The 26,607-nt window shown below is 39.4% G+C and overlaps 2 protein-coding genes and 1 long non-coding RNA gene across 3 annotated transcripts; 1 reads left to right on the top strand and 2 right to left on the bottom strand.

The window, feature by feature from the left end:
• The first annotated feature begins 154 nt into the window (after window positions 1-154).
• Window positions 155-10,450, top strand: LOC121865657 (Y+L amino acid transporter 2-like). The gene is made up of 10 exons (XM_042365184.1): window positions 155-842; window positions 3,177-3,398; window positions 3,879-4,104; window positions 4,823-4,867; window positions 5,290-5,413; window positions 6,269-6,469; window positions 6,821-6,970; window positions 7,315-7,492; window positions 7,816-7,883; window positions 8,632-10,450. Exons 1-9 carry the CDS (start codon window positions 158-160, stop codon window positions 7,875-7,877), a joined length of 1,893 nt encoding a protein of 630 aa, XP_042221118.1. The 5' UTR covers window positions 155-157; the 3' UTR covers window positions 7,878-7,883; window positions 8,632-10,450.
• Window positions 10,451-11,072: 622 nt separating this feature from the next.
• Window positions 11,073-13,021, bottom strand: LOC121865658. Its single transcript, XR_006088785.1, has 2 exons — window positions 12,948-13,021; window positions 11,073-11,985 (listed from the first exon to the last, which is right to left on the bottom strand). It is a non-coding gene; the product is annotated as an uncharacterized LOC121865658 (long non-coding RNA).
• Window positions 13,022-13,721: 700 nt separating this feature from the next.
• On the bottom strand, window positions 13,722-26,317 carry LOC121865659 (protein SpAN-like). The gene is made up of 7 exons (XM_042365185.1): window positions 26,249-26,317; window positions 24,150-24,336; window positions 23,510-23,700; window positions 23,155-23,358; window positions 22,909-23,035; window positions 22,551-22,685; window positions 13,722-13,861 (listed from the first exon to the last, which is right to left on the bottom strand). The coding sequence occupies exons 1-7, from the start codon at window positions 26,315-26,317 to the stop codon at window positions 13,722-13,724; spliced, it is 1,053 nt and encodes a 350-aa protein (XP_042221119.1).
• Between the last annotated feature and the right edge of the window lie 290 nt (window positions 26,318-26,607).

The following is a 26,607-nucleotide window of genomic DNA, read 5'->3' as shown; positions in this document are numbered from 1 at the left end:
GTGAAATGAGGGAGTGGGTGTGGAATAAGGAAAGAGGAGGGTGGAATAGGGAGGAAGGGATGAATGTGGATTGGTGAGTGTGAAAGTGGGAGGGTAGGGGTAGAAGTGAGAGGGACGGGGGGGGACACAGCGTCGTGTTGCCAGTTACAACTCAACCATGGACATTACAACAGGTGCTTGCGGTCTGTCGCCGTCCACCGCCACGTCAGGTAACTCCCTCACTCCGGCAGAGAACGATGACGGAGGTATCCAAACAAACCCGGAAGTTGACAGCGATAGTGGGCATGACCGTGATCTCCCCCCTATACCTGACCAGCCCAGCTCCAGCGTGACAAGTGATGACGAGTGCAAGGTGAAGTGTGACATAGATAACGTAGAGCCACTATCTGAACCCAAGAGCACTATGGCACCCAATTTAGTAAAGGAAAATAGTATTTCCCCTGCTGAACCTCCCTGTAAGCCGCCGAGAACCAAGAAACGAAGCCTCTCCACACAACAACCCGAAGTGAATGACAACAAAATCCTTGAGAAAAATGCAATAAAATCACTACCGCAAAATCAGAAAGATCCCGATGATAAACCACCAAAGAATCTTGATGATAAACCCGAAAAGGACAAAGTAGTAGACATGAGTGGTGAGAAAGACTCCGGTGTAAAGCTCAGGAAGGAACTGGGCTTGGTTGACTGTGTTGGTCTCATCGTCGGCAACATTATTGGTTCTGGCATCTTTGTTTCCCCCGGAGGTGTGCTGCACTACTCGGGCAGCGTTGGCATGTCCCTGGCTGTGTGGGTCGCTTCTGGGTTCGTGTCCATGGTAGGGGCTCTCTGCTACGCCGAAATGGGTGAGTATTTATGCAATTAAAACCATAAAAAAATATATCATAAATATGGAACTTGTATACAATAATACCAAGTCATGCAATGGTGCGACCTCCCAGATGGTGTAGAAAATCTCACGGGTGTATTTATTGGTCGTTGTTATTCACCTTGGACACCATCACAAGTTACTTCTACTACACGATCCCACACGACACGAGATCAAGTAAACTCGTACCTTGTTTAGTATTCCATTTTTTTCCGGGATTAGCCAACCCGGGCACAGGTAACTGACCCACATCGGGACCCGGGGGCGAAAATGTAATAATAATAACACTAATAATAATAATTAGTTCATAGTAAATAAAATTTATAATACAAAATACAAAATTAAAAATATAATAACAACAATAATAATAACAACATTGATAATAATAATAATAATAATAATAATAATAATAATAATAATAATAATAATAATAATAATAATAATAATAAAGAGCCATAAAGAAAAACAAAAATGAAAAAAGACCAATAGTGAGAAACGATATACTGTAGGTATGTTGTGTTGTCAAAGTAAGAGAAATATTTGAGACCCTACAATTGTGTGTAAATGAGGCAGAAAGTCAAATCAGCAACCTGGGACTTGGTCACAATTTTTGTGATGCCATATGGCAGCAGGGTCTACCATTAAACAATACATAATGCTTCTAATGTCTTCCCAGGCGGTAATACCTCCCTGTTTGATAGCTGCCTACTACCTACTACGGTAGATTCTCAATTATAACTTCAGTAACCCTGATTTGACTGTCATTTTTTGGGCTCATACTCAAAACTCACAGAATAGAACACAGTCTTCACTCAAGGGTAAAGGCGGAGGCGATTACGAGAAATTTAGAGTTGAATCTCTTGTTGACCATTTTCTCTCGGTTCTCAAAATTAATCTCTTAAGATATGCTGTCAACTCTACCTTTACACTCGAGTGGAGCGAAAAGTGTGAATCCAGCACAAGGTTACCCACTAGCTTGCCCTTATCCTCCCCCCCCCCCTTCTATACTTTCAAGCAGCTGGGAAAGGGGGGGGGGGGGAGCTAAGCTTAGGGTCAAGGCCAATCTACTGTCTGTGTTTGTTGTCTCCTGTGTATAGGATAAACACACAGACACACATATACACACGCTATACTGTATCTCTTGACGTTATAGGATCCATGAGGAAATTGCCTTCCCTATTATGATACAATTCAACAAAGATATTCATGATTACTTAATGGGAGGATGTCAACAGAAACATTGTACTCAGCGTCATTAGACTCAAGGAAGGGAAACACCGGCTGCAATTTAGTTATCCGTTTTTTTTTCCTTTCTACAAGCAACAGAAATCTGAAGTCCCAGATTACGAAGGGATATTACCAAGTCCTATACTAATTTGCCTGTTTTTGGCCGATTTTGCCGATTTGTATTGATATTACCGATTCGTGCCGATATTAAAGCTCCTTGACAGAATTAACTTATATCCCGTTTCTTCAAATCTATCCACATGCAGCAACACCGCGCTTCATCACCCACAACCTTACAATCTGTTTAACCAAGAACAACCACTCATTCTCACACACCCCTTGAGTACATAACCCAACACAAGCACACCTTTTAGCTGCATGTCTCTAAACTAACAAACAATATTCATGGCCTTCATATACATTAACATTCACAAGTTACCACCAACACAGATACACCTTTTATTTTCTCTCTCTCTCTCTCTTTTTACGGGGATTAGTCCACCCGGGCACAGGGTAATAATAATAACAATAATAATAATAATAATAATAATAATAATAATAATAATAATAATAATAATAATAATAATAATAATTCATAGTAAATTAAATTTATAATAAAAAAAAAAAGTAGTATAAAATAATAAAATAATAATGATAATAATAATAATAATAACAACACTGTAATAATAATAATAATAAAGAACCATAAAGAAATACAAAAATGAAAAAAATATCAATTGTGAGAAATAATATATGTATGTTTTATTGTCAAGTGTAAGAGAAACGATTGAGACCCTGCAATTGTGTGTAAATGAGGCAGAAAGTCAGATGAGCAACCTGGGACTTGGTCACAATTTTCGTGATGCCATATGGCAGCAGGGTCTAGCATTAGACAATACATTATGCTTCCAATATCTTCCCAGGCGACGCCCACAATACAAATATACAGCATTATCTTGTTCTTATTATTTTATTATTCTTAACCTCCCATGACTCTTTTAAAGGTAACTCAGCCAACAGGGAACATCACATCCTCTTAATCTTTCCCAAATGACAACAGGTAAATCGTTATCTTCCTCCTCAGGTGCAATGATCCCTCAGAGTGGGGCGGAGTACACCTATCTACATGAAGCCTTTGGACCTCTACCTGCTTTCCTTCAGGTTTGGATATCGGTTATGATCGGTATACCAGGAAACAGAGCGATTGGGTCACTCACCTTCGCTAATTACGTCCTGCAACCCTTCTTCCCGAGCTGCCAGGGTCCTCCCGATTCTGCTCTTAGGATCGTGGGAGCTCTTCTTATAGGTGAGTAGGAGTTACATGTCGGTGATTTTGGTGTTAATGGTGATAATCTGTGGTGTAACTATAGGTCTATGTCAGTGGTAGGCCTATGGTCATATCATTGACTGTGAGGAAACTATTACTGTGTGTCGCTATGGAAATTTAACCTATATTGATGTATGTGTAGCGAAGATATTTTGAATTAATTTCATGTTAGTAGTCATTATACAGAGTTAAACAACAATGAATCCAGACCTGTACTCGATTGCAATACACAATTGTATTAATTATTCTCTTGCCAATGCTACATCGTGCTGTACATGACCCGAGTTCTCAAACGACACCAACATAGTATAAAAACTCAACGGATATTACATTCGCTTACCAATAACACTAGCATATTTTTTTTTAATGTTTGAGAATCAGAGAGTCTGTATGATACCTACAGTACACCACATCTGTAATTACCTACACTACAGCTGCACTATACACACGTCTCTCCAGTTACGCTGACGTATATCAACTCAAGGAAGGTGAAGTGGGCGACAACGGTGCAGGATGTGCTGGCGCTGACGAAGGTGTTGGCTCTCATTATGATCATCGTCGTAGGAATCAATCACCTTGCCAGAGGACGATCCGATAATTTCGCTGACCCTATGGCTAACACTAACTGGAACCCGGCTTTTATTGCTACGGCGTTCTACCACACACTCTACGCCTACAGTGGTTGGTAAGTGTAAAAGATATACCATTGATATATTAGAGATAGAGAGCTCATATATCCATCACTTAAGACTTCAAACTGTATCCGGTCATGTTGTCTGTCTGAAAACTTGTCCTACAAAATCTCTAAGCTGGATTTAGATGCCAAGGAAAATTATATATTTCAGTGAAGTAGATTATAATGATTGAAATAGATGATAGATGTTGGTGAACAAGGAGTTACATATAGTTGGTAAAGAAGATGCATTACAACGTTGAATAGATCTTTGAGATAGTTAGTGATGATGATGATAATGATGATGATGATGATGATGATGATGATGTGTACCAAGGAATACTTAGTTATAAAGGCTATTAAATATGGACAGAGCCACAAAAAGTGTATTACATTGCCGTGATGGGCTATAACACTGAATAGGTCGTTGTAATGGAGCCTATGGGAGATAACTGTCATTTAAGAGAGTTGTTAAAGAATATAGGTATCAATGAACCCATAACATTGCTGTCATTTTCAACGTAAAATATGATTCTTGCCAGTGAACTTATTTGTATAGAATGTTAAGGACGATGAAAACACTAATGAACAGTTATTGAGGTACATGTTATAAAATATAGGTATTTGTTGATGAGAACGTGATACCTACATGACTTATTATTTATAGGAGGCAGGTGTACACAGGTAAATGTGTTACTATGTGTGTTTTAAATAGTACTTCACCTTGCAGGGACAGCCTTAACATGATCATGGAGGAGCTCAAGGATCCCTTCAGGTACGTCAGGAGTCGTCCCCTTCACTCGTGCGTTTACGGGAGTTCGTCAGGTTTTGTGCAGTGTGGCAGAGCTGTGTTTGTTTACATTCGACAGAAGGAAATTCGCAATAGTAAACTATGGAATCAAATTAAGACAATATTAAAACAAATATCTCAAAAATAATGATTTTTGGAATGTTTATATGACGAGCCCTTGTAAACGCACTAGTGAAGGGGACTGTACCTAACTTAACAGCTGGGGAACTGAATGTGGTCAAATGCTGTGCCGACCACAATACCTCCTTATATACCTAAGGCTGTAATAGGTATAACAGCCCTGTTTTACATATACTTTAAAGCTTATCTGAAAATTATATAACCTAATCACATACACACACACACACACACACACTGATGGATATCTCATGATCGTGTTGTTACAGAAACATGCCCAGAGCTATCGCCATCTCCCTCTGCTCTGTCATGGTCATCTACATCCTCACCAACGTCGCCTACTTCGCCGTCCTCACGCCACATGAAATCCTCTCCTCAACTGCCGTGGCGGTGGTAGGTTCTCAACCACACCCAGTCTTTCACCCACCTATTTTCTAGCTTTATACAGTATCTCTCTCTTGTCTGTCTGTCTGTCTGTCTGTCTGTCTGTCTGTCTGTCTGTCTGTCTGTCCATTTAACACCTGATAACCTCATGTATAGAATAACTTCACATTCCTCTTCCTTCAAATTTCCGTATTAATTAAGTAATAAAAATCGCTTAACTCCAATCACGATTTAACCTTCCTATGATTTTGTATTCCTGTTGTTGTTATAATGTTATTACTGCGCTTCAACAACTAAGGTCTTGAAGTGGGTGATTAGGTTAGTAATTACACGCTAATATTAACAATTAGGTTTTATGAAAGATAAAACTCTCTAAATATTGTTGATATTAAACTCACTACCTGGGGACATTAGATTCATTATTTTAATATAAACAAAAATAACAATGTTTATATACCCTAGAGTCCAGACTGAGAATAATTTATTTAATGACTCTTATTAAACATCTCATTTAAGTGCATTTTAATTAGATCAGTATTGCATATATTAATAATCAGCTAAAATATGATTACTCTTGGAGGCATCTTATCCATTTACGATATTCCTCAAGAAGGATTTAATAAGAATTGACTTGCATCAGTGTTTCCTGTTGTCATCGTGAGCTACACACAGTATCACCAACTCTCAGTAACATCTGATAGTTCAAGTAGAGTGACTCTCAGGTAACATAGTAAATATTCGACTTTCAGAGACTCATGGAAAGACACCAAGACATAGCCATAAGATACAACTAAAAGACATAACCAAGAAGAAAAACTGTAGTAATCTCCTTCAGAACGCATATAATGCCTCTTACTTCCCCAGGTTTTCGGAAATCTGACCTTGGGTGTCATGGCCTGGACGATTCCGATCTTCGTGGCGTGTTCGACAGGCGGGGGACTCAACGGGAGTATCTTCGCAAGCTCCCGGTTACTCTTTGTCAGCTCCAGACGCGGTCACCTCCCAAGGGCTCTATCCTTCGTGCACACCGAGCACTACACCCCAGTCATCGCCCTCGTATTTTCGGTAATTTAATCTAAGTTTCTATTAAGTAGTACTCAAGAGTCTCAAGGGACAGATTCTTTATACTCCCTTTTATACACTTGGTCACAACAACGTACTTCACTTATCTGTCCGGGACTCCCTCTCAAACAAACGGAGCGCACGGCCAAAACCCATTATTTTTCAAGAGATTGATATGTGAGTTGGTAGAAGTTCCACATCTTCTAGGAATATATCGGTGATCAGTGTCCTGTTGATGACTTTTCTATTTATGTTTCTTCCTGACTGATGCTTAATAATCATTTACCACTACCAGCCGCAGGTTGGCCAGGTGTCTCCAGCAGTAACCCATCCTTTTCTCTTCCTCTCCCTCAGGCCTGCATCTCTATGTTGATGTACGTGACCTCTGACGTGCGAGTTCTCATCAATTACCTCTCCTTCGCCCATAACCTGCTCGGGCTTGGCTGCATCGCTGCTTTCTTCTGGTTCAGAATAAAACAACCAGATCGCCCCAGGCCCATTAAGGTGAGAATAATTATAAAATGGCAACAGCAGTGTGGAAAGAAATGTAACTTCAGGTTATGAAGTGGAGCAGAAACAGCCATGCCCTCATCACTGTAGTTCAGAGGCTCACGATACACTCTTGGTTGTGTTGTTGGAAAAATGGCTTCAATCAGTCATCCCTCCCTTACTTTCGAACAGTCTCTCAAGTACGATTCCCATATTGACCTGATTTCATTTGACAGTTCTATACAGTTCATCACATATGACAATTATAACATACCTGTACTTGTACCTACAGTGTTATTGTCGTTTGTAATAATCTCTGTCTCATAATGTTGGCTATACCTTTTACTTAATACACACAGGTATGGATTGGCTTCCCTATCGTTTTCTTCTTCATTTCGTTGTTCCTGACTGTGTTTCCGATCATACGTCAGCCGCTGGAGGTATTGGTGGCCTTAGTCGTCTTCGGGACAGGTATTGTCGTGTATTACTTGGCCATCTACCGGGAGAAAAAACCCAAGAGACTCATGCGGACTATGGGTTAGTACCTTACATTGTGTTTTACCTGTCACAGAATACTAAGATAAGAGGGAGTGAGAGATGTTAGACAAAGTTGTACATAGACCTTTTTTTATCTTTCATGGACGAGGCATCTTAAAAAATCTTTAAAAATCCGGAGCAATAACTTATACTTTAGGATTATTGAGCATCAAGTCAAAAATCTTCGAAATATTCTTATTAAAACGTCATATAACATTTGAAGTAGTACTAGCAGAACGATAGCTATTCTTGTAAACATATAATAGGAATTGATCATGTCCAAGAGTCCTTCAAGGTGTTGATGACTTTGCCTATCTTTACAGACAAACTGACGTACGTGTGTCAGATGTTGTTCCTGGTTGTGCCGGAAGAAAAGACGAGTTGAGGCCAGGTGAGATGTTACAGGTGTTGTTGTTGTTGTGTAAGATGTAAGGGTTATGTTGAAGAATAAAATAACAAAGTTAAATTTTCTGTTCTTTGATCGTAATCTTCCTCTTGGTTTTCTTCAATATTTGTCTTAATATTTCTGTTCTTTTAATTGTTTTTATGTTGTAGTTAACATTTATATTCTTTATATAATGAAAGATCTTCCTTACTTTAATATTTTTTTTAAATTTAAGATATTTGGGTCACTCGAAGATTAGGCATCCTAACTTATTTCACTTCAGGTTTAACCACCCTAACATTAACCTAATCTAACTCAACCTTACCTAACCTAAGATAACACTTCCAGGTAGCGTTAGGGGAGTCAATCTTCAGGTGAAATAAGTTTGGGTATCTAATCTTCTAGTGATCTAAATACTTATACCTGATTCATTAAAGAAGCAAGATCAAATGGCGGTTCCATGTCAAGAAAGGAATAGCTTTGAAAAGGTCACCAGTTGTTCTTCCTTTCTATATCCTGAAGAACGGGATAAAATTAGAATGTTCTGAAACACCTGTTGCTTACAAGAACATATAATTTTAAAGCTGAATGTGATTAAGTTTCTGAGAGACCTTATGTTTATCCTAGTTAGATCAAACTACCTGTTACAAATAAATGTTAGTTCATATATTGTAAATTTATCAGACATATAAAAGCGTACACACATTCTAAGAGTCGATGAAGTTTATTAACTTTATCTGGGGGTTCCTTACAGACACAGCATCTCGTTTTACCGAAGAACAAGAGAATGACTGTGGAACTTTGAAGTGACTGATGTCTGACTGAGGAATAGGATTAGAACTATAAACATCAGCATCTAATAAGAACATCATCATTACGCGCGATGTTTAAGCACAACATCATGTCGCGGCCTATCTGAATGTACTGCATGAGACTAAAATGGAGTGGAGGTTGTGGAACAGTTCACAATAGAGAGTTTTTTAAAATACTGTTTATGAGCCTCCTGCTGACAGTGGACACAGGAGATCTGCAGTATGGGTTAACTGTGGACAAGAAATTTCCCCAGTCTGTGCACAATCATTCCACAGACCCACAGGATAAAGAAGACTCATCACAGGAGACTAGGAAGTTCTCCAGAAGGAACGCAGGAACTTTGACAGTAAATACGGATCTCTACATTTGATGCAGGAGCTGTCCTTAGTAGGTACAAGAACCTACCTCAGTGAATGTAGTCATCCAACACTTCCGTCCATTACGATACGTATTCCAGCTGACTCAGAGCCGCACTTTCCTCCCGTACAACTAGGAGCGCTGTGAACTCTCAGGAAATTATGAGAAATAGACAAAAGACATGGATATTTTTTTTATTCTTTACTTTAGTCAAGAATATTCGAGATATAAATTTTAACGTAAAATGAATTCATATTTAACTATTATTTAAAAGTACAAAATGAAATCCGAAATTCATCATCGCTAATGCCCAGAATTGTGTCAGAATAACCTTGCATGGTTCCCAACGCAGACTTTCTGTATTTGGAAATGTATTTCACTTATGTGGAATCAGAAGTCCCACTTAATATTCCTTCATGAGATGTTCGTGGAGAGCGCAGATGTTAAAACACTGTCACTCATAAAACACACCTGCCACTCAAAATATATTCTTGACACTCATAAAACACTCTTGCCACTCATAAAACACTCTTGCCACTCATTAAACACTCTTGCCACTCATAAAACACTCTTGCCACTCATTAAACACTCTTGCCACTCATAAAACACTCCTACCACTCATAAAAAAACTCCAAGATATTTCTCAAAGTAGAGTCGTCGTTGTTAAAACTCTCCAGTGACCATTAACAAGCATCATGGTACTCTTCTAACATTACACCAGGTATATTGTTTCCTCAACTGTTACAAGACAGTGAAAGTATATCGTGACAAGGAAGTCTATGGGAATGACTGACCTGCATAATGAAAACTATAACTGAAAGAGATGATGGAAAATGCAAAAAAAAAATATATATATATGTTTATCTTAATATTATCATGAACTGTGTTGTACTGTGATATACAGGGTATATACATTTTACCATACAGTATATTTAATGTTTAATTGGGTTTTATTGTTATTGATATGTTTGTATTTCATGATATGCTGTATATTTCTGTTGGGTGTTATATAATACTAGATTTTTTTAATTGTTATTAATGTCCCAGTGAATACCTTGAAAGACAATGTTGAATAATTTTTTTACTTTTCACTCTATTCTTAAATCAAATGGTAGACCAGTTCAACCTATCTACTAACTTTTATACTTTAATTCTACCTATTTACTAACTCTCATTGACCAAGTCTACCTATTTACTAACTCTCATTGACCAAGTCTACCTATTTACTAACTCTCATTGACCAAGTCTACCTATTTACTAACTCCTATAGACCAATTCTACCCATCTACTAACTCTTATAGACCATTTATATCTATCTACTGACTTATTATAAATCAGATTATATGAGATACACTGCTGCTATAACGTATTATAAACCGTAAGAATAAACGCTGTTAAATCTTCATATATATTTACTTTTTCATTCAATATAGGTGCTGAAAGAAAACGTGAGGATATAAATTTAAAGAAAACGAACTTTATGGGTAACTCAACCTAAGTTTGGAGGCGCGAAGTAATAAACACCATTTGGAAGTTTATACACTACAGATTTCCTCAATATGGACAATTAAAAATAGTTCAGTTTGCCGTAAAATAACTATGAGTTCTTAGTGTCTGATGTTAAGTCAAGTTCGTATAATAATATATACAGTCGTCAACATCAACGTAAGAATGATTAATATCGAAACATTTATTTGTCTTCTTGTAGTAAGTCCATTTTGAAGTGGGATTAGAGTATTTCCGATCGATTGATGTATTTAGAGGTGATAATGTGGAAAAGGTAGATATTTTATGCAGAAATTAGGTCGCAAAAATAGGTAGTAATAATAATAATAATAACCTACAGGTACACTAGTGACGTTTCAGTTCCTCTTATTCTTTAACACAACACAAATATTGAACATACAAGCATCTTTAGTACTGACAACGTATATCCTAACCTTAGTTGCATATATGACACATACTGTATATACATATTGAAATTTACACTAGTGCAATATACACAATGTAAAAAAAACACACAGGTAAGAGTAAGGATGTATTTATAAATATTATTACACTAGATGAACATTGGAGTCACAGCTGCATAATGAGGGAGTTTGAGACGTCTTGACTAGACATGAATGGCAATATTGGTTGGAGTGAGAGATCAAGTGATGATTGCGTCTGTCAACCTGATGTTCACCTCATAATCGGATCTGCCTCACCACCCAAGGGAAGAACACATACATGCCCCCCCAAACATATAGGTTTAGTAGATTAATTATGCATGAACTGGCGACCAATTTAGTAAATATAAAAAGAATTTGAGTACTTCTGTGTGGGCCGTAGTTAACTAATTTGTTTTTTGCATAGTTTAAAGGCAAATACGATGAAAAAGGAGTATTGCTTTGTGTTAATACATGGTTAAATAGCAATTTATTTTTTCTATGATCTGAAAACAAACTTGGTAATAACAATGACTGTGTGTTGAATAGTGAATATTAAATATGATGACTAAGAGGCAGGGGAGAGGGCGAGAGGGAAGTTGCTGTGAGATCAATGGAAATCACACGTTGTTGTAGGTGATCGGTGTCAGTAAGTCTGTGAGCTTAAGATCTAACCAAAGTGCCCATATCCCCCGGGATATCCGTGATATCCGCCGAATCCCCCGCCGAATCCTCCGCCGAATCCCCCGCCGAATCCCCCGGGATGTCCGCCGAATCCCCCGGGATGTCCGCCGAATCCCCCGGGATATCCGCCGAATCCCCCGGGATATCCGCCGGGATATCCATAGTGACCACCGTATGCACCAGGGTATGGAAAACCAATGCCTGGTTTGTGGAAGTTCAAGTTAAAGCCCCCAGAGAGGAAACGCTTGTTAGGGGTGCCAGGGGTGTCAGCCGCTACCAGGGCGAGACCCACCAGCATTATGAGGATTGTCAGCTTCATGGTCAGCCTGTTGGGGCAAAAGAAATGCTGATGAGAGGAATATCATAGTGACGGATGTGGTATTGAGAAAGGAAGATCATAGGTTATGTGAAGGAAGGGAGGAAGGAATACTGAGCAAAACCTCGGGGTCAGGGTACGTGAAGTAACTGGTGCTAGTTCATCAGGGTGAAATTTTGTGAAAGAAATGACTTTGAGAGAAGTGTGACGATCATATATTCATCAGGTAGAGAGACACAAAAGTAATATGCATCTGTCTGTCTGTCTGTCTGTCTGTGAGAAAGATACCATTTTCATCTACGCAGGATGGAAGAGATATATCAAGGAAAGAAAATACTGTACAGACAGACAGACAGACAGACAGAGTTATAGAAATATATCCATAATCAAATTGAGATATCTAAAGTTACACACACACACACACACACACACACACACACACACACACACACACACACACACACACACACACACATACACACAAACACACACAAGTGGCCCATTCCACAATAATGTAGCTGTATATTTTCAGCCTTACGGCTGCCATAGTCTTTCAATAAACCTTTAATATTAATAAGAATAATAATTATTATTATTTTCATTATTATTATTATTATTATTATTATTATTATTATTATTATTATTATTATTATACACACACGAACATGCATTCATACTCATTTGTAAACTTATGAACATTATGAAAAGGACAAGAGCAATTGACTTCATAAATACTGAAGACAGAGAGACAAATATTATCCCAATATGGTTATGTCTCGATTCTTGTCACTTAAACGACAAAAAAAAACACTTATACTTTTCTCAACTGTAGTAATATGACCAGATGTACACCCACTAAAAAATTATTCGGCACCCGTGTTATATCGTATCACGCCGTAAGGGTGCAAAATAATTTTTTAGTGGGTGTACACATACACTTATAATATCAGAGGAGTCTTCAAGAATACTTACAAGATGTGTTTACAGAGGTGTGGTACGGTTGGAAGGTGTTAGTCGATTGATGTGGAGGTGAGGCAGGTCTGTGGTATATATACACCTACCCACCGCCCACTGCCCCACCCTGGTTACTTCCGCTTACCCACTTGCGTCCCTACCCCCTACCCCCCCACTGCCCCTTCCTGACCAACCTCCCTCGCCCTACCCCTCACCTCCCTCCTTCCCTCCAGTGCCCCTCCCTTACCTATCTCCCCCTCCCTACTGCCATAATTGGGATTCTTCCGCATTTCTTTGTATATGTGTGTGTGTGTGTGTGTGTGTGTGTGTCTATCTCTCTCTCTCGATTACGTACCCAGTACTCTTCTCGTCTCCATGTATCATATGTATTATTATCTCTCTGTCTCTTATCTTCTCTATGTGTCTGATCTATTCCGTATATCATCCTACTGTCTTTCTATATTTCTGTTTTTGTTTTGTTTTTCCTCTATAAGTTAACTGATTTATTTCAAGGTAGAGCACTTTCTTTTTCCTCCTCCTCCTCCTCCTCTTCAATACTTCCCTACGTTTACATCTCACCCCCCCCCCCCCTCTCTCTCTCTCTCTCTCTCTCTCTCTCTCTCTCTCACCTAACCTAACCTAACGACACTGCAATAAACATAAATAAGAAAAAAAACTTCTATTAGCTATCTCTTCCGTCTCCTGGGGGTGCCGGCGTAGGTGGGCGAGGAAGGAGAAGGAAGAGAAGTGGTCAAGGGCAGGCTGGTGTCAGGCTAGGGGGTAATCCCACGCTCACTTGTGTATTGCACGGAGCCCGCCCGACTCCTCATGACTCACAGCGCTCTTGGAGCCTGTTAATGAGTCTTTGTTGATGAAGCCTCTTGGTGTGTTTACGCTGATGAAGCCTCTATAATTGGTTGTGTTGATGAAGCCTCTTGGTGAGTTTACGTTGATGAAGCCTCTATAATTGTTTGTGTTAATGAAGACTCTTGATATGTTTACGTTGATGAAGCCTCTTGGTGAGTTTACGTTGATGAAGCCTCTATAATTGTTTGTTTATGAAGCCTCTATAATTGTATGTGTTAATGAAGCCTCTTGATGAGTTTACGTTGATAAAGCCTCTTGATAAGTTTGCCTTGATGAAGTCTCTATATTTCTTTGTGTTAATGAAGCCTCCAGATCAGCTAAGTCGTTTACAGTGATGAAGCCTTTTGTTTCGTTTCGACCATACTCAACAAACTGTACGAGAATCATTTACATATATGAAACTTCTTAATAATTTACACTAATAACATTTCCTAATTATTTACATTGATGTCATGCTCTTCAGTTACACTTTGTTCCATCACCTCTATATTATCCATATACAATATGCTCCACCTCCACAACCATATATCCATCCTGGCCTCTAATACGAATGCTCCATCTTATTAGGAAGTATATAAAATAAACCTATATTAGTGTATTTTAGGTTTGGTATTTTTTTAAGGATAATAATATGTAATTTTTAATGTCTTGTTATGAAGAATTATTTTTCTGAGTTCTTCTTAAGTGGCGTTGACCGTCAAAGTTGATGAATATAGAATGTAATAGCATTTGACCGCACTAGTATGAAAGTACTGTATGTGTTTGGTGGTGGTGGCGAGACGGGTGACCAGGAGAGTACCTTGTGTCTACTACCTCCAGAATCTTAAGTATATTTTCAAGTTATTGTATACTCTTACTACTTGATTACGTATACCCTTAAAGTTTATTTTAGGTGTTATTAACGAAGTAATTTGTTCTTGTATTTAGTGTTTATTTTTTTATACGGGAATCACTGATTTATTTATTTATTATTAATTTAGAGTTTGAAAGAATATTATGTCTGGCTGGTCGAATTACCGTCTGAGAACATAACAATATATACACGTTATAATTTTGCTATACTTTATAAATGCTATAATTACATACACCTCGATATACAAACTATATCAAGGTTGATGGTTGCTCTTAGAGGTATAAATCGATATCACATCTCTTACTAACAAGTCTGTGCTTATCCTTGAGTCAAGTGCACGTTAATCCTCGTATTGGTGTCAGCTTAGAGCTAATTGGTATCTGTAGGAATAATTTCATGACTGTGGATATATGTAGGTGTGGGGGGAGGGAGACCTCTTGTATATATATGCTAGAACAGATTAAAGTTTTCTCTGCCCAGCTGAAGAAACTTAATTGGTGGTGTGAAATTAGTTAAAAAAAAATTATTTGCAATAGATTGTTGATAAGAGATCAATATAAAATAAAATAAAGGAGTGATATAAAATGGATGAATATGACTAAATAAAAGATAGAGATAATTAGATGGAGGAGATGATTAAATAAAACTAATAAATAATAAAATAAACATCACAAAACAAAAGATGAATTAAATATACTAAATAAAAGACAAATAAATATTCAAGTATATAAATAGATAAAATTAAATACAAAATGAAAACAATACATTGAAATCAGACAACTTAGCCTCAGCTGTCCACGATCACCCTGGGAAAAGAACAAGCGGTCTCTGGGTCAAGCTGAAGGTACACAGGAGGAGATTAATTGAGCAAGGTCCTCGGCTTTCACCTGCGTAGTTCCCCAACCTTAGGACTTTGTTTACGGACGTACCTTTACCTATTTCCGGACCCAAAAAAAAAACCCTCCCTAGCTTTTGTTTTCATTGTTTATTAGTTTAGTATGTTTTGGGGGGATTTTTTTTAATGAGTCTGGTAGCTCTATGAATGTTAATCCTGACTATTAGAAGGGAAAATAACCTAGTGACTTATTCATTCACGTACCTGGGAGTAAATTTTTGCCACGTCACCATGACACAGCAGATTTCACGTGTTAATCAATGCCTCATACTCAACGACACTATGTACTCAATGGTTAGAGCTATAATAGAGTTTAATTAAAAAAAATCATATATGTTGGGAAATAAAAAAGTTGCTTCATATTGTGAGCAAAAACAAAAACTTTCACTGAGACACTTTACGAGGGTCAGTCAGTTCCAGTGAAATGTTCTGGATAAATATAATTAAGGAGAAAAAGAAGAAGATGACAGTAAAAGAAGAAAAATAAAAACAGGAAAAGGAGAAAAGAAATGAAGAAGAAGAAGAACAAGAACAAGAAGAAGAAGAAGGAGGAGGAGGAGGAGGAGGAGGAGGAGGAGGAGGAGGAGGCCGCCAGGTAATGCACTTACTCTCATCTTCGCCAAGAAGAAACTTATTAACAATCCCAGTACTGACTCGTCTCCCCTCCCTGACCACACACCACATTTGACACAGCCCTTTTAAGTCCCGTAACTTCCAGTGTAACTTCTTACTAAGTTTCAGTGATGCCCAGGAAAGAATTCTCCTCACAGCATCATCACCCAAGGATTCCTCCACACTAGAACCAATCATAACTCGGGTCGGCTTTCTCTGAACCAATAAAAACCAAGAATCCACTCACAACAACCAATCAAATTGTTGGATTCTCTCTCGTTAAATTTTACCTAAGGGATATATCATCACTATTACCAATCAGAATCAATGTTTCACCCCTTCTCTAAGACCATTTAACCCCCACTCCCCCCTCGTACAGCCTTTTGAGCCCCGAATCACAAGTCACCATCAATACCAGTCACTTTTAACCTCATAATGACTGGACCTGAGTGGAGAAAATATTAGCCTTGACATCTTACCTTCCTCCAGGGCAAATTCGGGCACTGAGAGCTCCTACGGTGATGCCGTGGGTGGCTGTAGTGCCTGGCCTTCATTCACGTTAACACTCCTGACCAGTTTTTATTCCAGCGCTGATAACTTTTCTCTTGGTACCAATCCCTGTTCACCCTAATCCACCTGTTATTAACCTGATTATAAGTGTGTGGGTGTGAGTGAGTGTGTGTGTGTGTGTGTGTGTGTGTGTGTGTGTGTGTGTGTGTGTGTGTGTGTGTGTGTGTGTGTGTGTGTGTGTGTGTGTGTGTGTGTGTGGATTAAGTAAAGGAAATATATCATCGTTAAAAACAACACTATATCTGAGTTTATTTTCTTCTTGAATTTTACTCAATATTTCATGTGTGTTTTTAATCATCAATGGGTAGTGAAGACACCAAGCAGAGCAAAAAAACAACAACCTTATATTCATTTAGTTTCAGAATAGTCACTCAGCTTCAGGTAGAAACGTGACAATCAGCATGACAAGAAAAGTGTAAAATCCATTCTAGGTTTTTCTCAAGTCTGTGTGTGAGTACATAGTGAGTTTAGTATCTACATGGTGGAGCATAAGTTGGGTTAAGTTATCTGTGCTAAGGAATATAGGTTTAATATTTTGTTCACACTCGACCACTTAACAGTATCAAGGTCAGAACAGGTCATGAACAGAAACTACATAAGAGTATTCTTGTTCTTCATCGTGTACATGTTTAAAACTTTTGAATATTTCGAAAAAAGTTTATTTTCAAATAATACATTTAGCACAATAACAAACTCAGTTTCTTGTATACTTTTTAGCTAATACTTCCTCAACGTCATTTATTCAGGAACATCTAACATCAACATAATGATATTTCATTCGATAATTACGTTCACAAGTTATTATCCAATATGAGTCTTAATATAATCACAGTTTTAATTATTTAACATTAAAGTAACAGTACATAAGTGAAAGGACAAAACAGAAGATTCAGAAACGTGTTTTAGATCGAGATTCTTAATTGAGAGGACACACAAATACTTCCAAATACAAAAGAAACACAATGTCAGAATCTATCCTCCAGCTCCGTAACATACAGCTCACACAACTTTATATCTAAGGACGAACCCGCTGCTGTCTGGCGTCCATCCATGATACACCACGTAGAGTAAGTTGTCTTTGGTGATGATAGGTTGGAGAGTGACCTTCCTCTCACAGAAAATAAGACTTGAGGATGCTGGGTAGTTCTTCATCCCTTCACCGTTCAGTACAAGATAATCTTTTATGCAGTTCGGAGTCGAGGCGATGAAGGTTCTTAGACGAGTGACTTGAATTCGTTTACCCACGGGAGCCTGACGGGGAGAAACACGTGATGAACTGGGTTAGTGAATCAACGAACATCCCGCTTGTAGTCGGCTCATTATTTCAGCTGTGTTACCATCGTTAACTGAGACATTACTGTTAGTCATGAAGCAGATATTTATGTTTCTTTATATGTGAAATTGTTAAATCCTGTATTATGTAATTTTCTCGATGATTAGGTGAAGAAAAATGTTATTTATGTTATAGTAATTTAATCATCCATTATCCCTATCTCTCCCCCTTTCCTTTCTCTTTCCCTCCCATTTTCCCCCTTTCCTTCCATTTCCCTCCCCTTCTCTCCCCTCCCTCCCTTCCTCTTCCCCCCAAAAAGGCTAACTATAAAATCAATAAATGCATCAAAACATTTACCTCAATCCACCACTCACACTGGTACAATCGTCTCTCTTCACCCTTAGGTCGAATGCTGATGTTGCTGCGTGTTGTTGAATTTCTGAGTTGTAAACGCTGTAAAGTAAAGGACAATTACCTCCACACACCTGTTTTTATGCCTACATACCTGTCCTTAGTTCCTCACACTTGTCTTTACCTCTACACACCTGCCCTGAACTCCACTCACTTGTTTAGAATTAACTGGCATTACTAAACAGAAACAACTGATTTATGGGAAACAGTTTGTGGTTACAGATTCTGGGGACTTTGATCAACACTATGAGGGCTTAAGTTTATCCTTGTAGTCAAAGAGAAGCAACAAAAACTTGAGATCATCGTTGTTAGTGTACCTTGTGGCAGCTGGACTTGGTGCCTTTGACACTGATGTTGAAGCCCACGTTGTTGATCTCACTGTCTGTCTTGAACGTCGACCGAAAGTTGAAATTCGGGAGGAGATATTCCCCGCTTCTCTCACCACAGAAACTATTGGGGAGAAATTACCATTGGTGCTAGGATATATCACAAGTCTTCACCGACTAAGATCTCTACGTTTATTTTCTAGATGAGATCAAACATTTCTCTGGTTGTATAGCAAAAGAAAAATCTCTGTGTGCCTGGTAGTGATGAAGAACTAAGGAGATGTTTATGATAAGTGTATAAGTGTATCAGTACTGAGTATTAAAGTCTTGAAAAATATACCCAGCATTACGAGGTTCGTCTCAAACTGAATAAATCAAAGTACATAAGACATTCATGACATTACTATATATCTCTACCGCGAACCAAACCTTCAAAGATATATGTCCATATATCTCGACTGTCCATATAGGAGAGATCATTCACTATGTTTACCCGCCCTTGTACTAAACAGCCCACCAATCAAGACACATAAAAATAATCCCCGTTGTGATTCTTCTTTCAGACATACACACTCACGTCTCGACTCTGCTGTAGGGAAGAGTGAGGCTCACGTTATCACGACATCCTGGCTGGAGTTTAAAGGTGAGGAACTTGATGACTGCCTGGTAGGGTCTGGTCTGTTGAATAGGTTAAGGTGTTAAATACATGTAGAGCAGTTTTACCCATACAGGCCTAAACACATTAATATAAACGAGTATACAGACACATAAACACACACATGAACACATACACACATGAATACATACACACAAACACACGCATACACATGAACACACACACACACATACACACGCATGCACACACAGAGAGGAACAGTGAGAACCGGATACACAAACAGAAACAGACAGAGTGACATCAACTAGAGAATGAAACAGACAGGATAACTTTACGGGAAGTGGTTAAGGCATTAAGGACTTACCGACCGGCCGATGACAGTACACTTGAAGTTGTCGGGATAATTCTGGTGAGGGAAACCTGAAGATGTCCAAAGGTAAAGCCGATCCACCTCGCGAAGTCGACAGCCGGGGCCGGTAGTAGTGTTGATGGTGGTGGTGGTGGTGAATATAGTGGAGGTGGTGGTGAGAGTGGTAGAGGTGGTGGTGATTGTTTTTGGAGTGGTGGTGGTGGTGGTGGTTGTAGGAGAAGTCATGGTGGTGGTAGTGGTTGTAGGAGGAGTCTTGATGGTGGTAGTGGTTGTAGGAGGAGTCTTGATGGTGGTAGTGGTTGTAGGAGAAGTCTTGGTGGTGGTAGTGGTTGTAGGAGGAGTCTTGATGGTGGTAGTGGTTGTAGGAGAAGTCTTGGTGGTGGTAGTGGTCGTAGGAGGAATCTTGATGGTGGTAGTGGTTGTAGGAGAAGTCTTGGTGGTGGTAGTGGTCGTAGAAGTCTTGATGGTGGTAGTGGTTGTAGGAGGAGTCTTGATGGTGGTAGTGGTTGTAGGAGAAGTCTTGGTGGTGGTAGTGGTTGTAGGAGGAGTCTTGATGGTGGTAGTGGTTGTAGGAGAAGTCTTGGTGGTGGTAGTGGTCGTAGGAGGAATCTTGATGGTGGTAGTGGTTGTAGGAGAAGTCTTGGTGGTGGTAGTGGTCGTAGAAGTCTTGATGGTGGTAGTGGGAGAAGACGAAGTGTTGGTTGAAGTAGTGACAAAAGTGGTAGTTGAAGGAGTACTAATGATAGTTGTTTTAGGAATGATGGTGGTAGTTGTTTTAGGTGTGACGGTGGTGGTTATTTTAGGAGTGAGGGTGGTGGTTGTTTTAGGGGTGATGGTGGTGGTTGTTATAGGAGTGATGGTGGTGGTTGTTATAGGAGTGATGGTGGTGGTTGTTATAGGAGTGATGGTGGTGGTTGTTATAGGAGTGATGGTGGTGGTTGTTATAGGAGTGATGGTGGTGGTTGTTTTAGGAGTGATGGTGGTGGTTGTCTTAGGAGTGATGGTGGTTGTCTTAGAGTGATGGTGGCTGTTTTAGGAGCAATGGTGATGGCTGTTTTGGAGTGATGGTGGTTGTTGTTTTATAATGGTGATGGTTGCTTTAGGAGTGATGGTGGCTATCTTTTAGGAGTGATGGTGGTGGTTGTTTTAGGAGCAAATGGTGGTGGTTGCTTCGAGTAATGACAGGTTGCTTTAGAGTGATGGTGGTGGTTGTTTTGGGAGCAATGGTGGTGGTTGTTTTTGGGAGCAATGGCGGTGGTTGTTTTAGGAATGATGGTGGTGGTAGCTTTTGGAAGCAATGGTGACGGTTTTTGGGAGCAATTGCGGCTTGTTGTTTCGGGAGTATGGCAGGGTTGTCTTAGGAGAGTGATGGTGGTGGTGGCTGTTTTAGGAGCAATGGTGGTGGTTGTTTTAGGAGTGATGGTAGTGGTTGTTTTTGGAGTAATTGTGGTGGTTGTTTTTGGAGTGATGGTGGTGGTTGTTATAGGAGTTATGGTGGTGGTAGTTTTAGGAGTGATGGTGGTGGTTGTTTTTGGAGTGATGGTGGTTGTTGTTTTAGGAGTGATGGTGGTGGTTGTTTTAGGAGTGATGGTGGTGGTCGTAGTAGTAGTGATGGTGGTGGTTGTTTTAGGAATATTGGTGGTGGTTGTTTTAGGAGTGATGGTGGTGGTCGTAGTAGTAGTGATAATGTTTGTTATAGTAGTCGTAGTAATAGTGGTTGTCGTAGTAGTGATGGTTTTAGGCGTAGTTGTAGTAGTAGTAGTAGTAGTAGTAGTAGTAATAATAGTCGTCGTCGTTCTTCTAGTGGTAGAAGAAGTGGTAGTCGTTATGGTGGTCGTGGTGGTGGTCGTGCAGTCAGGTATAGGAACAAATGACAAAGTTGCTGACCATCCAGGGAAGAAATTTGTCTGTGTTTTAAAATATAGGACCATAACACCTGTAGTGGACGTAAACTCCTGACCAGGCATAATATCCTTGTCGCAGTACCTGAAGGAGGGAGAAGGACTCATGGTTACTTGTGAATGGCTTAGATTTGACATAATATCACTACCAATTACCCACTCACATAACCTGAAAGGACTTTTTAATCAAAACGAGAAACTTTTCGACTAACTTATCAAACCAAACTCCCAAAAAATATTCCTATTCTATGTTGTTTTATTGGAAAGAATGACAGATTTTTTTTTTTTTTTAATTTCCTTCCAGTCTCATTTCTTACTTACACTTCACCACTGTAGGGGTTGCTAGTCCTGATCTCGAGGAAGTCTAAGTAACACTTGGGTACGTCACCGAAGTAAAGGTTTCGGCCGTATAAGGAAAAGTTGTGAAAGATAATTCGAGGGTAGTGACACGCCGGAGCCCGGATCACCTTGGAGCACCTCGTGTCTGTGGGGGAAAGCGATAATATAGTCAAGTTCATCTTTAATACAATTCCTAAAGCTACAAGTATTAGTATTAGTATTATATTTTAGCTTCACCATGTACAACAATCAACAACCGGAGTCTCTCTCTCTCTCTCTCTCTCTCTCTCTCTCTCTCTCTCTCTCTCTCTCTCTCTCTCGCTCTCTCTCTTTCCAGGTGAAGATGGCATGTTATTGAAGTTCTCAGGGGGGGAAGAATGTCGTTACAATGACGAATTTTATTATTGTACTTTACCTCTATCATAGTTGTGTGGGAAGTTAGGAGACGCCACGTTCCCGGCCGCCGTTATAACTTCACTGCAGTTGGAGAGTTGCACATCTACAAGACAAGGAGTTAGCGGCATTACTGAAGTTTCTCACCTTCTTGTTTCAGGTCAATACAACAACAGTAGTGGGTGGACGTCTTACCGTAGTAGCCGCCGGTGACAAGTTCACAGTGTTCACCAGAAGTACCGTGACGACAGATACAGGTACTGTTGGCACCGGTGTAACCTTCGTTCTCACAGGGGTCTATGCACAGCCCATAGTTCTTCAACCACTTGCCTGTGGACAGAGATACAGCTTACAGTACATAAGGCACCCATTTATAGCTAAGCACTTAACATTGGCCCATTCGACACTGCGTCAATACAGCAGCTGAAATCTCTGTCACATACAAATACCAGGAGACGTAGTAAAATAGTATCACACACACACACACATATACAAAGTACATCATGACAAACGTACATTACCAGAGTACCACAACAATGTCACCGCCACCTACCAGTACAGTTATACATGCGGTTGACCAACAACTTATCACGATGCGACAGACCGTCTCGCTGACCTAGCAGTCCTTGGTAAAGAAGATTTTTGGTGGCAATGGTCAGTCTCCCTTTGCGTGAAAATGCCTGTCAAATATAAAATAAAGTTAAGCAATAACTAAAATAAAATACTCACTCAGATTGTATTTGTTTCCCGCGTATACAAATATCACATAAGGATCTTGACTACATGAAGAAGATCTTACCCTAGAGGCGTAGTGCATGATGGAGGTGAAGTCGTAAGGGACGCCGTAGGTGTTGATCACTTTCTCAGTCAACTTCTTAAATCGTCCTAGTTTATCGGGGATGATGTTCTCAGTGTTAACGTGGATGTGATCGTCTCGGTCTGGTCGGGAGTGTTCATGGTTCAAGCCGAGGGCGTGACCGACCTGCTGTATGACGGTGCCAAGCTAAAGGAAAAGAGGTGATAAAGTAACCACAAAAGCCGATAGGAAACAATTAAATGATATGCTTTATTTTTTCAATACCTTACCTTTATTTACATTATCTTATTTCGTTTTTTAAGAGAAGAAGAAAACAGTAAATAAAATATTCACTTACTTCCTGGCAGCAAGATCCTAGAGAGATATCCTGGCCGGTGCGCGAGACTAGGCCGACGTGGGACCAACACTTAGGTCCATCTATGAACCTCAGGTGTGGACCGGAAGTATTGGTCGTCTCCTTAAACTTAATGCAGGTGTGTTTCATCCAGTGGTTTAGACCTTCACTGATTAACTTCCTCCTGGACAAACCTGCAATAAATACATCCATGAATTAATTTATTCCGGTTTATTTTATTTTTTTTCTTCATTTGATTCATTATGATTTGTTTATATTACCAATCTAGTCGACAGATACAGTACAACATTATCATACACTCACCTATTGGTATTTTTTTTTTATTATTATTATTACTATTATTATTTTATTTAAGAAAAGTGGAAACTCTCTCCCTTGTTTTGTTTTTATTTAAGTATAATATCACTGTCACTAACGTCCGAGCTACCTGGTAGAAAATACCTTCCAAAGATAATACAATTAATGGTAGAGCGGAAGACCATAATAGAAAACGGGGTATCTCTATGTCCTTCCACACGACACTCGCCATCAAATTTACATATTACAACCATTTATTTTCCGGCCTTATGTCTACTACTACTACTACCTGTACCTCCCCATAAATAGTCAACGTGATACTTACTTATATTGACAAAGATGTAAGGGACGAGTGGCCAGCCATCAGGGCCAGGTGGCCAGTGGTGTCTTGTACCAGCTATGGCCTTCCTCTCCTCAACAGGTCGCTGCTGCTCGGACGTCAACATTGCGTCCTCCTCGGAGATGTCCCTCGATGTGGCAGCTTCACGGTGGGTATGCTCGAGGCCACCCACCTGAACAGAGAGCGAGCATGTATATTTTCAGTTCTCGGTATGTATATATGTATGTATGTATGTATGTATGTATGTATGTCACATGGATAGTTCTGTTGTATTTTTTGGGGGGATGACTTTGTTACAATAACTTATAAATCATAACAATGAAATCCCGCTGCAGAAGATAAACTACAGACAGACAACAGCACTGTCTATTTCTACAGTAACCTACTGTACAGTCCTCTTAGCAGTGTCGAAGAAAACTGTAGATTAAGGTCGAAATATACAGTGCTTCGTGTGTGTGTGTGTGTGTGTGTGTGTGTGTGTGTGTGTGTGTGTGTGTTTTTTTTCTTCTCCTACAGCGGGATATCAGTGAAATCTATAGAGGATTATGTAGCTGCTGCCACAAAACTACGCTTGGAATTTATAGTGCAGAATAATGTAACCAATATTTAGTATTTTGTAAAACGAAAATTTCACAGTAATCTACTTCTCATAATAAACTCAGCGTCATGTTAGATGACTGACGGATCGTTTGCTAAACACCTGATTGCCAACTTCACCAACCGAGCAAGACTCACAACTCGCAAGGAAGATTCGAATCGATCTCCATCCCTCGTGCTTTTACTGTTTTTACTAAGGAAGTTGTGTATACAGTATAGTAACACAATATTTTTCCTGAGCTTTATTTTCGTGATTCCTTTATAAATATTCACTGGTCACCAAAATATCTTACGGTCTCATTACGAGGTCCCTTACAAAAGTGACTTTACCTTCTCCGAAGCAGAGACTCGTAATGTGTTCAGTAACGCAGCGTTAAAGTACAACAACACTCCAGCGTCCTTTTAAAATAGTTATGACTGTCACCAACAAATGTTTTATGTGAACACACACGCACAGTATGGAAAAATATGCAACTATTCTGATTCATACATATTCTTCTCATACTAAGATACAGATTAACGCCAGCAAAACAATTCTATTACCAGGACTTTACCCTCGCCAAGCAGACACAGAGCTCTGGACGAAGGTAATCGTCCACCCACTCGTTAATGGGTAAGAATAATCATCTTCCCATATTCATAAAAGTTGTGGAGCTTCACCTGCTGTCTGGTACATGATATATAGGCAGAAAATGTAAATAGTGAATGTGCGAGTAATCATCAGATTTTCTCATATATTATTCAGAAGCAAATTACCTTGCAAAATAAAGCCACAAAAATATTTCGATCATTGAAGAGATATAAACTATATCATATAAGTTCATTTATATAAGGCTTTTTTTCCTCAAAGCATCTTCAGTGTCGTTTCTAACTGCTCTATACTTTTGTTATTCCAAACAATGACGTAAACAAAATCTTATATGTGTGTGAAGATAAGTTCCATCGCCAACGTCAACAAGCAGAGCACAAAGGGGGAAAGGGAAATGAGTAACACGATAACACTAACACACAAAACTGCTGAAAACAATCCATCGACTTGAAGCCTTGGTGTATTGTGTATCAGTTGTAACTATATCCTGGTGAAGCTGATGTGACGTATATATTAACTCCAGCGGACCATTGATGCTGAGCCACTCCATAGTAACTGTATAACGGGGAATAAGTAGAGGTTTTTTGTGAGTGAAGGTAGAAACTAAATGTGAGGTGAGCTAAACGGAGGAGGGATTTGCTTAAATAAGTTACTGACTGAGGGTGTCAGGCTGGCCAGGTGGACAGTATGAGGTTGGCCAGGTGGATAATGTGAGGTTGGCCCAGTGGACAGCATGAGGTTGGCCAGGTGGATAATGTGAGGTTGGCCAAGTGGACAGTGTAAGGTTGGCCAGGTGGACAATTTGGTGTTGACCAAGTGGAAAGAGTGTGAGGTTGGCCATGTAAACGGAGACATACCTAATAGAAGTGTGAGGTAGATCAGGTGGGGAGGAACATACCTGCGGCGCACATTTCACCACACTGAGGAAACTTGCAGCAGCCACACACCACCACGTTAGCGTCGCCATGTTGACTTGCTCACAGCTGGTCGACGTCTGCCGCTGCCACTCTCTCCTCCCCTCCAATACTCATGCAAACCCTTACTTACCCTTAACACCTACACATGCCTAAGCAACTAACCCAACACACCTTATTCAATAACATGACTAATGGTGAGTTAAAGACAATCAGATACGTTTCTTTTTACCTGTCTAGTATCACCTGACAATTCTAAAGTGATGATCCTTTATACCAAAATTGTTATCATGATTGTTATCGTTTGTGAGATGTTGCTAAACTTGATTTAAACAAAACGTAT

Source organism: Homarus americanus, unplaced genomic scaffold (genome assembly GCF_018991925.1).
Source record: "Homarus americanus isolate GMGI-L3 unplaced genomic scaffold, GMGI_Hamer_2.0 scaffold38595, whole genome shotgun sequence".
Classification (NCBI taxonomy): Eukaryota; Metazoa; Arthropoda; class Malacostraca; order Decapoda; family Nephropidae; genus Homarus; species Homarus americanus.
The sequence above is the reverse complement of the archived record's forward strand: the minus strand, read 5'-3'. Positions and strand labels throughout refer to the sequence as shown.